Raw genomic sequence first — 11,466 nt, forward strand, 5'->3', positions numbered from 1 at the left:
GAAAGAAAGAGAAAGAGAGAAGAAAGAAAGAGAAAGAAAGGAAAGAAAGAAGGAAAGAAGGAAAGAAGGAAAGAAAGAAAGAAGGAAAGAAAGAAAAAGAAAGAAAGAAAGAAAGAAAGAAAGAAAGAAAGAAAGAAAGAAAGAAAGAAAGAAAGAAAGAAAGAAAGAAAGAAAATAGGCAGCTCAGGGGGAGGTGGTTCAGGGCTGGGCCTGGGCTCAGCAATGTGGTTCGGCTCTGCTGGGCGGTATGCTGGTGTGTGGCCTAAGGCCCCGAGGGCGGCACTCTAGCCACCACGCCTCCGTTCAAGACAGAAAGAAGGGGACAGAGCTCTCCAGCGGTCTTCTTCCGTTTTATCTGGCAGGAAAAAGGTTTTGTAGATGCTCTCAAAAGGCATCCACTTATGTCTTGTTGACCAGAACTGGGCCGTGAAGCCAAAGCTGGGAAATTATTTAACAGAGCAGATTGCTGCCCCCTCCCTCACACTGGAATTTGGTCACAACAAATAAAAAATGGAGCTAGGATGGGCAGTTCGCACTGTTTGCTCCCATCAGCACTGGGCTCGAAGGGGTGGTAACACCCAGCAACTTGCTTTTTCTTTTCTTTTTTTTTTTTGAGATGGAGTTCCCTCTGTCACCCAGGAGGCTGGAGCTCAGCGGTGCGATCTCAACTCACTGCAACCTTCATCTTCCAGATTCAAGTGATTCTCCACCACTCCTGGCTAGTTTTGTAGTTTTAGTAGAGACGGGGTTTCGCCATGTTGGTCAGGCTGGTCTCGAATTCCCGATCAAGTGATCCGCCTGCCTCAGCCTCCCAAAGTGCTGGGATTTCAGGGATTACAGCGCTCGACTGAAAATGACCAGCTTTCTTACCATGCATTTCTCCAAAGTCATATCCTCCAACAATGTCAACCTCTCAGGGGCAGGACCCCGGTTCCCCAGCACATGGGGTGGGGGTGGGGTTTGCTGTTGGAAGTGCCTGACACCGGAGGCAGCCAGAGCAGGCTGCAGACAGTTCTACTGAGGACCCCAGCCTCTGTGATGTCACACTGGGCTTCTTTCCTTTCATCCTGGGCTGTGGCCATGGAGCTCTGGAAGCAGGGCAGGGGGAGGAAGCCTGCTGGCTGTGACCTGCCCTGGAGGCGTAGGAGGCCCAGCCATGATACCCTTACCGGATGCCATGACCCTTAGGAAGGAGCCCCGTCCTCTGCCTCTGGTCCCACTTCCCTGGGTCCTTCCCAGCCTGTTTGCTGCCTGCAATGTGGTGCTGCTGGTCTTTTTCAGTGGCCTCTTCTTTGCATTCCCGTGAGTCTCCCAGGCAAGCTATTAGGTTTCCTACAAAGAGACAGCAAGGGAAACAGAAGGTGATGATAGGGTGCAGGCAGGGGTGCAGAAGACGGGGGCGGAGGTCAGGGAAGGAGGGATATTCTAGGTCTAGGGAACCGAATGTGCAAAGGCACAGAGGTCAAAGGTGCCTGTACAGCTGGGGAGCTGTGGGCAGCTGGTCATGCTGGTGACATTTGGTGGAGCCATTATGAGTCTGCCTGGGTATGTGGAGTCTGGATTTTTAGAGCTGACTTTAAGGTCTGTGGGTCCTGACCCAGGTAAGCCAGGCTGCCCCTGCTCAGGTCTGAGCCTGGGTCTCGTCTCAGTTGCAGGTGGCTGGCTCAGAATGGGGAGTGGGCCTTTCCTATGGTCACAGGCCCCCTCTTTGTCCTCACCTTCTTCAGTCTTGTTTCACTCAACTTCTCAGACCCTGGCATCTTACATCAAGGTGAGGCATCAGCCCCCCGGGAGGAGGAGGCAGCACGGCAAGGACTGTACCTGCAGGGATGGTTCCTAAAGTGCCCTTCCTGCCGCCCTCCTCCAGCCTCTGGACCCCTTCACCCCACATCTTCATTGCTCTGGCCCTGGCACCCCATTTCTTAAGCCATCAAAATGTGGAAAAACAGAATCGTTGAGGTTTCCCAGGGGCCTACATGGGAAGACTGGGTGGGCCAGGGTCAGAAGCCAGTGGGCTCTTCCAGACCGCCGTTTGCACGTCCTTCACTGCACAATGCAACTGAGAGCAGCACGCCCTGCTCCAAAGGCCTGACGTTTTGTTTTGTTTTGTTTTGAGACAGTCTTGCTCTTGTTGCCCAGGCTGGAGTGCAATGGTGCCATCTCGGCTCACAGCAGCCTCCGCCTCCCGGGTTCGAGCAATTCTCCTACCTCAGCCTCTCGAGTAGCTGGGATTATAGGCATGCATCACCAAGCCTGGCTAATTTTTTGTATTTTAAGTAGAGACGGGGTTTCTCCATGTTGGTCAGGCTGGTCTCGAACTCCCAACCACAGGTGATCCCAAAGTGCCGGGATTACCGGCATGAGCCACCTCGCCATACCAGGCCTGAGTTTTATACAAAACTCTCCTGGCTGAAAACCCATCTTCCCTTTGACTGCCATCCTCTCTGAGCTTGGATAGCTTGCTCAGTGGGGACCAGGTTCCCCTGCCCACCTTGTCCCCACCCTTCCTCATGCGCTGTGAAGCCATGGAGCTGCCCCAGCCGCAGCGTGACTGCAGGGCCTTCTGCTGCGCCCAACCCTCTTCCCATGCCAGGCTCCGCCGAGCAGGGGCCCTTGACCGTGCACGTGGTGTGGGTGAACCACGGGGCCTTCCGCCTGCAGTGGTGTCCAAAGTGCTGCTTCCACCGCCCGCCCCGGACCCACCACTGCCGCCGGTGCAACGTCTGTGTGGAGGTGAGGGCCCCTCTGCATGCCCACCAACCAGCCATCACCCCACATCTGCCTGGGACCAGGAGCCCCTCATACAGGGGCCGGGGCTGGGTGAGAAGCTGTCTCTCAGGACTGCTAAAGGCCACGGGTGCCAGTAACTCCAGCTGCTCTTGGTCACTCCTGTGCTGTCTGCCTGCACCTGTCCCAGGAGGCTGGCCCTTATCTGCACAGGTGCAGATGTGCACAGGCACCTACATCTGTCCTGGGCTGGGTCAGGCCGGGGGAGGAGAGGCAGCTCCCTGTCCTACCCCTGAGTTCACTAACATGAGATACCCAAGCCCCTCAGGCTGGCTGCCCGCCTGGTCTGGGAGGCCTTGCCTGTCCTTGTCTGGGTGTCCAAGTTGGAGGGTCTCCTGGCCATCTCTCGTCACAGCCTGCATAGGTTTACCAGTGCTGGCTGGGCAAGGGTGCTGCTATAACTTCATCTAATGGGTGAGAAACTGGAGGCCCAGAGACCGTTTATGTTCTGCCCAAAGTTACAGTGGGATGTGTCTCCCAGAAGGTCTGGCAAGCCTTGTCTCTAATGTCTCCTGACAGGTGACCTGATATACCACAGAGACCTAGGTGTGCTCTAACAAGGGAAATGCCAGTGTTAGGGACTTTGGCTGTTTCTCCCTGGGGGTGGAAGCCGGTGCTTGGGCCAAGGGCAGGTGGCTAGAGGGCCGGGGGAAAGATCGAAGTCGGGCCGGAGGAGAAGCCCTCGAGCCTGCTCCCTCTCCCTGTCGGCCAGGATTTTGACCACCACTGCAAGTGGGTCAATAACTGCATAGGTCACCGCAACTTTCGCTTCTTCATGCTGCTCGTCCTGTCCCTGTGCCTCTACTCGGGCGCCCTGCTGGTCACCTGTCTCATCTTCCTCGTGCGCACGACCCACCTGCCCTTCTCCACAGACAAGGCCGTAGCGTATCCGCCCACGTGGGGAAGTAGAGGGAGGAGGCGGGGACTGGGGGCGTGCAGCGATGCGGGGGGGCTATCAGGGCGGGGCTAGAGGGAGAAGCCTCCGGGGAGGGCCAGTCTGGGACGAGTGGGTGGGTGGGGTGGGGGGTGGGAGGGGTTAGGAGAAGCTGTGGCGCCTGGAGAGTCCCGCGGGCCCAGCGCGGCGGCTCCCGCCTGTAATCCCAGCACTTTGGGCGGCCGAGGCTGGAGCATCGCTTCAGCCCTGGCGTTTCAGACCAGCCTGGGCAACATAGTGAGACCCCGTCTCTACGAAAAAATAGAAAAATTAGCCGAGCGTGGTGGCGCGCGCCTGTGTCCCAGCTACTCGGGAGGCTGAGGCTGGAGGGTCACTTGAACCGGGGAGGTCGAGGCTGCAGTGAGTTGTGATTGTGCCTCTAAAAAAGAAAAAAGAATCGAGCGATGTCATGGAGCAGGTGCTAAAAGTGTAACGCAGATCTGGACGGGCCGGGACTGAGGGGTCGTCAGGCTTTCGCCTGGGCTAGGTGAGGGCGGGGCCAGGAGTGGTGGGTGGGCTCCCGTGGGCGGGGATATGGGCGGAGTCGGGTGTGGGGGCGGGGCTCGGGGCAGAGTCGAGTCTGAGGGGCGGGGATAAAGGAGGAGTCGGGTTTGAGGGGCGGGGCTAGAGGCGGAGTCGGGTGTGAAGGTAGAGGATCTGGGCGGAGTCTGGTCGGGGCTGGGGGCGGGTGGCTCAGGACGAGTCGGGCCTGAGGGGCGGGATTTGGGGCGGGGATCTGGGTGGAGTCTGGTATGGGGGCGGAGCTCAGGACGGAGCCCGACCTGAGGTCGGTGGATCGGGGCGGAGTCGGGGGGCCTGGGGGCGGGGCCAGGCGTGGGGGGGGTGTCCCACAGCTCTGTCCGTTCCTTAACTCGCGCAGCATCGTGGTGGCGGTGCCCGCCGCGGGCTTCCTGGTGCCGCTGTCCCTGCTGCTGATGATCCAGGCCGTGTCCGTGAGCTCGGCCAAGCGCACCTACGAGGGCAAGGTACGCGGGGCCGTGGGTGGTCAGCTCTCGCCTCCGGACCTCCGCGCTCCGCGCTCTCTCCACTGCCCTGGGCCCTGATCGCCTGACCCCCACCCTCGATGGCGCCTCCTTAGGTCCCTCCAGACGCAGCTCTTCAGAGGCTGGAATCTCGCCTCCTCCGGGAGCTCGGTGGTCACTCTGCCTCCTGGGAGCCTACTGTGTGCTAGGCGGTTGGTATTACTGTGAGTGTGGGAGCCTACTGTGTGCTAGGCGGTTGGTATTACTGTGAGTGTGGGAGCCTACTGTGTGCTAGGCGGTTGGTATTACTGTGAGTGTGGGAGCCTACTGTGTGCTAGGTGGTTTGTGTTACTGTGAGCGTGGGAGCCTACTGTGTGCTAGGCTGTCAGTATTACTGCGTGGGAGCCTACTGTGTGCTGGGCGGTTTGTGTTACTCTAAGTGTGGGAGCCTACTGTGTGCTAGGCTGTTGGTATTACTGTGAGTGTGGGAGCTTACTGTGTGCTAGGCGGTTTGTGTTACTGTGAGCGTGGGAGCCTACTGTGTGCTAGGCTGTCGGTATTACTGTGTGGGAGCCTACTCTGTGCTGGGCGGTTTGTGTTACTGTAAGTGCGGGAGCCTACTGTGTGCTGGGCGGTTTGTGTTACTGTGAGCGTGGGAGCCTACTGTGTGCTAGGCTGTCGGTATTACTGTGAGATGGGAGCCTACTGTGTGATAGGCTGTTAGTATTACTCTGAGTGTGGGAGCCTACTGTGTGCTAGGCGATATTACTGTGAGCATGGGAGCCTACTGTGTGAGAGGCTGTCGGTATTACTGTGTGGGAGCCTACTCTGTGCTGGGTGGTTTGTGTTACTGTAAGTGCGGGAGCCTACTGTGTGCTAGGCTGTTGGTATTACTGTGAGATGGGAGCCTACTGTGTGATAGGCTGTTGGTATTACTCTGAGTGTGGGAGCCTACTGTGTGCTAGGTGATATTACTGTGAGCGTGGGAGCCTACTGTGTGCGAGGCTGTTGGTGTTACTGTGAGCGTGGGAATAGAGGTGAGTCAGGCTGCATTCCACACATGTGTTGATGAGGAACCTGAAATCAGCATGACACCCACCAGATACCCATGGACACCAGATACCCACGAGGGCTCAGAGAGAGCGGTCATGGGCCTGGCAGACTCAGGCATTGAGAGTTGAGGCAGGGCCTCGCAGTAGAGGAGGACGTGCAGCTTAGTGGTCTGGGAGAGACAGGACAGGGGGAAGGCACTGCAGGTGATGGGCGCACCTTTGCAGTCACTCAGGGAAGCCTGAAAATCTGTGGAATTGATAGGTTGGAGAGGAAGCAATTCTAACTGGGGAGAAGGTGGTGTGGGCAACCACGCTGACTGCTCCCAGCTGGTCACATTAAAGAGGTGCAGGCCAGGCACTGGGGCTCACGTCTGTAAGCTCAGCAGTTTGGGAAGCCGAGGTGGGAGGATCACTTGAACCCAGGAGTTTGAGACCAGCCTGGGCAACAGAATGAGACTTCATCTCTACAAAAAGTTAAAAAATTAGCCAGGTGTGGTGGCATGTGCCTATAGTCCCAGCTACTCCAGAGGCTGAGGTGGGAGGATCGCTTGAGCCCGGAAGATAAAGACTGCAGTCAGTGAGCTGTGATTGCACCACTGCACTCCAGCCTGGGAAATAGAGCTAGACCTTATTATTATTTTTTTTTAAAAAGCCCAGGCTGGGCACCATGGCCCAGAAAGTCAGGTGGAGAATTTAGGCTTGATGCAGGGAGCCAGGGTAGGATTATTTAAAAGTCACGTTTATTAGACACGTGCAGGGCTGAAGCCTATAATCTCAGCACTTTGGGAGGCCAAGGTGAGAGGATCATTTGAGGCCAGGCCAGGAGTTTTAGACCTGTCTGGCTAACATGGCAAAACCCTGTCTACAAAAAAATACAAAAATTAGCCGGGCGTGGTGGCATGTGCCTGTAGTCCCAGCTACTTGGAGGCTGAGGCAGAGAATCTCTTGAACCCGGGAGGTAGAGGTTGCAGTGAGCTAAGATTGTGCCACTGCACTCCAGCCTGGGAGACAGAGCAAGATTCTGTCTCCCCCTCAAAAAGTCATTTATTGGGCAATAATCTACCTACATAATGCTCCCCCTTTTCCAGTGTACGGCTGTGAGTTCTGACAAATGGATACAGTCCTGCAGCCACCACCAAAATGAATATTTAGAACAGTTCCATTGCCCCAGAACATCAGAGATCGTGGTCTTTTGTAGCCGATTTCTCCCCCCAGCTGCAGCTCTTGGCAACCACTGATCTGTCTTCTGTCCTTATCATGTTTCCTTTTCCAGAATACATGGAACTGTTGGCTTGTGAGTCTGGCTTCTTTCACATAGCACAGAACATTTGAGATTCATTCATGTTGTTGTTCGTATCAGTCATTTATTCCTTTTTATTGCTGTTCAGTATTGCACTGTATGGATGTTCAATAGATTATCCATTTACCATTGAAGATGTTTGTGATATTCTAGTTTTGGAGGATTATAATAAATAACGCTGGCTGGGCGTGGTGGCTCACGCCTGTAATCCCAGCAGTTTGGGAGGCTGAGGTGGGCGGATCACCTGAGGTCGGGAGCTCGAGACCAGCCTGACCAATATGGAGAAATTCCGTCTCTACTAAAAATACAAAAAATTAGCCGGGTGTGGTGGTGAGTGCCTGTAATCCCAGCTACACGGGAGGCAGAGGCAGGAGAATCACTTGAACGTGGGAGGCAGAGGTTTCGGTGAGCTGAGATTGTGCCACTGCACTCCTGCCTGGGCAACAGAGCAGAACTCGGTCTCAAAAAAAAAAAAAAAAAAAAAGACATAGAATAGCAGCTGGCAAAAGTGAGTGCTCTAGATGTCGATACTATTGTTTGTTTTTTACTCTTTTGAGGCGGAGTTTTGCTCATTACCCAGGCTGGAGTGCAATGGCGCGATCTCGGCTCACCGCAACCTCCGCCTCCTGGGTTCAAGTGATTCTCCTGCCTCAGCCTCATGAGTAGCTGGGATTACAGACACCCACCACCACGCCCAGCTAATTTTGTATTTTTAGTAGAGATGCGGTTTCTCCATGTTGGGCAGGCTGGTCTCGAACTCCTGACCTCAGGTGATCCGCCTACCTCGGCCTCCCAAAGTGCTGGGATTACAGGCGTGAGCCACCACACCCAACCTGCATTGCTACTATTAACACCATTCATTTTTGTCATCATTTACACATGCTTCTGTCTGTCTCATCTTAAAAGCAAAGCAAAACCCTCCCTTCCCATCGCCAGCCTCTGCTCCCTGTTGTTCTCTGCTCTCCTGCAGCTGGATCTCCCGACAGAGCTGGCAGTGCCCACTTGCTCCACCCCCTCCCCTGGCCTCAGCCGGCCACAGGCCTCACCATCACACTGCTGCCACTCCCACCAGGTGGCCAAGGCCAGTGGCCAGTCCTCACCTACTCTTCCTGGACCACACACAGCAGCTTCTGAAACTGAACGTGGCTGCGTGGCCTTGTCCCCGCCCCTCAGGGCTCAGCCTCTGGCTTCCAGGCCAGGTCCTCTGCCTGTGCCTGGGCGTCTCGGCCTGGGTTCCTGCTCCCTCTGTAGGTGCTGCCCTCACCACCCTGGGTGTCGTGTGCGTGTGTCTCAGTCCCCAACACAGTGCTTGTTAGAGTGAAGCAAGGGAAGAGTAGAACGAGGAGCTGGATCTGTAACTTACCGCACAAGCGAGACGCCCACAGCTTTCAGACCAGCCCCTGGCGGCGTGTGTGTGTGTGTGTGTGTGTGTGTATATATATATATATATATATATATATATATATATATATATATATAGAGAGAGAGAGAGAGAGAGAGAGAGAGAGAGAGAGAGAGATGGAGTCTCACTCTGTCATCCTGGCTGGAGTGCAGTGGTGCGATCTCAGCTCACTGTGGCCTCCACCTCCAAGGTTCGAGTGATTCTCCTGCCTCAGCCTCCCTTGTAGTTGGGATTACAGGCATGCGCCACCACACCAGACTAATTTTTGTATTTTTAGTAGACAGGGTTTCGCCTTGTTGGCCAGGCTGGTCTCGAACTCCTGACCTCAAGTGATCCACCCACCTCGGCCTCCCAAAGGGCAGGGATTACAGGCGTGAGCCACCCTGCCGGGCCAATACCAGCAATACTAGTTTCCTTTGCATGCTTTAAACACCCTAAAGTAGGCAGAACCTCAAATAGTGCAAGGAAGCGTGTCGCCCTGTGGTGATGCTGAGCTCTGCTGGAGCCGTCCTGACTTCCTCCCTCGAGTGCCAGCTGCCCTGCATGGCATCCGGATCCCTTCAGTGGAGAATGGTGTTGAAAAGCTCAGTCTTTGCGGGCCCCGGGGGATGGGACACGCAGGAGTTAGTGGTGGGAAGAGACGTGGCTGGCCCACGTTCAGTGACAGGACGTGACAGCGAAGGGTCCTGAAGTCAGGTGAGGCCCAGCCTGTCCTGGGGAGGAGGAGGGAATTCAGGAGGGGTGAGACGGATGGGTAGAGGGAGTGGGCAAAGAGGAGAAAGGAGGGAGAGAACCTGATGTGTGTTCAGGGCTTGAGCCCAGATTTTCCCAGGCCACATGATGGCGGTTGGGACATGTGATTGGGCCTCACACAGCTGACCTTCCAGACCGTGGCATTCAGGGAAGGCAGTTTGTATCTGGAAGGAGGCAGGAGAAGGATGTGTGTGGCCGGTGGAGACAGAGGGGAGGACGGTGCAGTGGCCGGGTCCTCTCTCAGCTTGCTGCTAGGCTGAGCCCTGGCCCAGCCTTTCCTGCCGGTTCTGAGCTCCTCTTCTGGTTTCCACCCTCCTCCAGTGCAGGCACCTTCAGGGATACAACCCCTTCGACCAGGGCTGTGCCAGCAACTGGTATTTAACCATCTGTGCGCCACTGGGTCCCAAGTGAGTTGGCAAAGCAGAGGCCCAACTGGTGAACCCTGGGGCTGGGGTGGAGCGGAGGTGGGCTCCCCCGGCTCTTCGCCACAGCCCCAGGCCCTTACACTCATGGTTCCTGCTCCTTGGGGGTCTTCTCCAAGGCACTGGGAGCTCTGGGGCCTCCCCACTTCCTCGCCTCTATGGGTTCTTGCCCCATTATGGTGTAGACAGGCGCTGCATCGTGTACAAGGCTGGCCTCAGCTTCCTGCAGAGCCAAGCCCTGGGCTGCCTGCTTCCCACGGGGAGAGGGGGCAGGGGACCAGGCCAGGAGGACCATGGCCCTGCATGTGACCTGTTCCTCCCCAGGTACATGGCTGAAGCTGTCCAGCTGCAGACAGTGGTGGGGCCTGTCTGGACACCCATGACGAACCTGCACCCCGCCACGTCCGCCGCAGCCTGCCCTTGCCTCCAGCCCCAACCTCTGGGTCCTTACAAACCAGGGAAGGGTCCCCCAGGGAGTGGTGAGGCTGCGACTCTCCAGGAGGTAAGAAGCGTGTGTGCGCGTGTCTGTGTGTGCCTGTCGGGAGAGGGGGTCTGCAGGTTGTGAGGGTGTCAGGGGAGGCCCCTGAGGCTGGGCTCACCCTGAGGCTGGAACACTCCGAGCTTGGGGGAGGGGGTTCTACACTGGAGGGGCATTGAAATTAGGGCCCCAGGCCTCTAGAATATATCCAGGAGTCCCTGGAGTCACCAAGACAAATGACTACCCCTCTAAACGTGGATTGGTCTTGGTCAGTCACTGACTGTCAGGACTGGGATGAGCCCGTGGTTTATAATTTGGCCAGGGGGTGGGGGTGGCGGGATTCTTTTATTTAAAGGAAATGAAGCCCCATGAAACTTGGAGGTGGTACGTTGGGAGCATTAGGAGTGCCTCAGTGGGGCTGAGTAAGCCCAGCGCCCCTGAGGCCTTCGCTGCATGTTCTGGGGCCAGCCTGCTCTCTCTGCTCTGCCTCTGGGGGCAGGAGACCTGGCCTGAGCTGTGGGGCACAGTCTTGGCAAGAGCCCTCACGCCCCTGTTTTGTGTTTCGCTTCACACGGGCCCAGTGCTGCCCCTGCTGCCGGAGGGCCCCAGGCGAGGCTCCGCCTTCCTCTCGCCCCTGCACGCCCGGAGATGCCCACAGCACCAGTGCCCGAGCCCACCTCCTGAGCTCCTCTTCTGAACCCACCTACTGATCGCACCTCCTGAGTGGAAGCCTTTCTGTGCCCTGCTCTTGCCCTCCCCTGGTGGGAGTGCCAATGCCCTCAATGCCCATTAAATACCCTTGCCTGCCCCTACAACTGTCATGCTCTGCATGTCTGTCCTGGGTGAGGGCTTTGGGGAGGCTCTCCTGGAGGTCAAAGACCTTCCGGGATGGAGGAGCCAGGATCTGTGGAGACCTGAGTTCAGGACCCAACACCACCTGCCCAAGGTCACCTCTGTGACCTTGGGCAAGACACCTAACATTTCTCTCATCCTTAAAACTGGGCAGCATAATGACTGCAGCGGCCGACCTGGCCCAGCTCCCAGCTAGGGCTGGATGTCTGAGGTTGGGATGACCTGGCCTCCGCCCGGCTGCACCTTGGTCTGGCTGCAGGGGGCGCCCGCTGCCCAGGAATTCACCAGGCCTGGCCAGGTCCCGCCCTGCCTCCCTGGAGCCTGGGGTGGGTTGGGGCTGACCCTGAGGCTGGGAGTGGCCCCCTCCCGCTGCCCCTCCTGGGAAGTGGAGGGGTGGGGGCATTCTCCACCACAGCGCAGCCCCACAGCTTTCCTGCAGCTGTGTCTCACCCTGGCCCCTCCTTCCTGGTGGGAAGTCAGGAGCTGGTTCTGATCCCATCCAT

At 56.9% G+C, this 11,466-nt stretch overlaps 1 protein-coding gene across 1 annotated transcript; it reads left to right on the forward strand.

Moving 5' to 3' along the window:
• The first annotated feature begins 1,090 nt into the window (after positions 1–1,090).
• Positions 1,091–10,130, forward strand: ZDHHC19 (zDHHC palmitoyltransferase 19). Its single transcript, XM_017965990.5, is given in 8 exon segments — positions 1,091–1,302; positions 1,650–1,771; positions 2,594–2,733; positions 3,500–3,672; positions 4,602–4,707; positions 9,533–9,618; positions 9,958–10,054; positions 10,057–10,130. Coding segments are annotated over 8 exon segments (930 nt in total). The 5' UTR covers positions 1,091–1,156; the 3' UTR covers positions 10,117–10,130.
• The last annotated feature ends 1,336 nt before the right edge of the window (positions 10,131–11,466 follow it).

This window comes from Callithrix jacchus, chromosome 17, assembly GCF_049354715.1.
Source record: "Callithrix jacchus isolate 240 chromosome 17, calJac240_pri, whole genome shotgun sequence".
Lineage (NCBI taxonomy): Eukaryota > Metazoa > Chordata > Mammalia > Primates > Cebidae > Callithrix > Callithrix jacchus.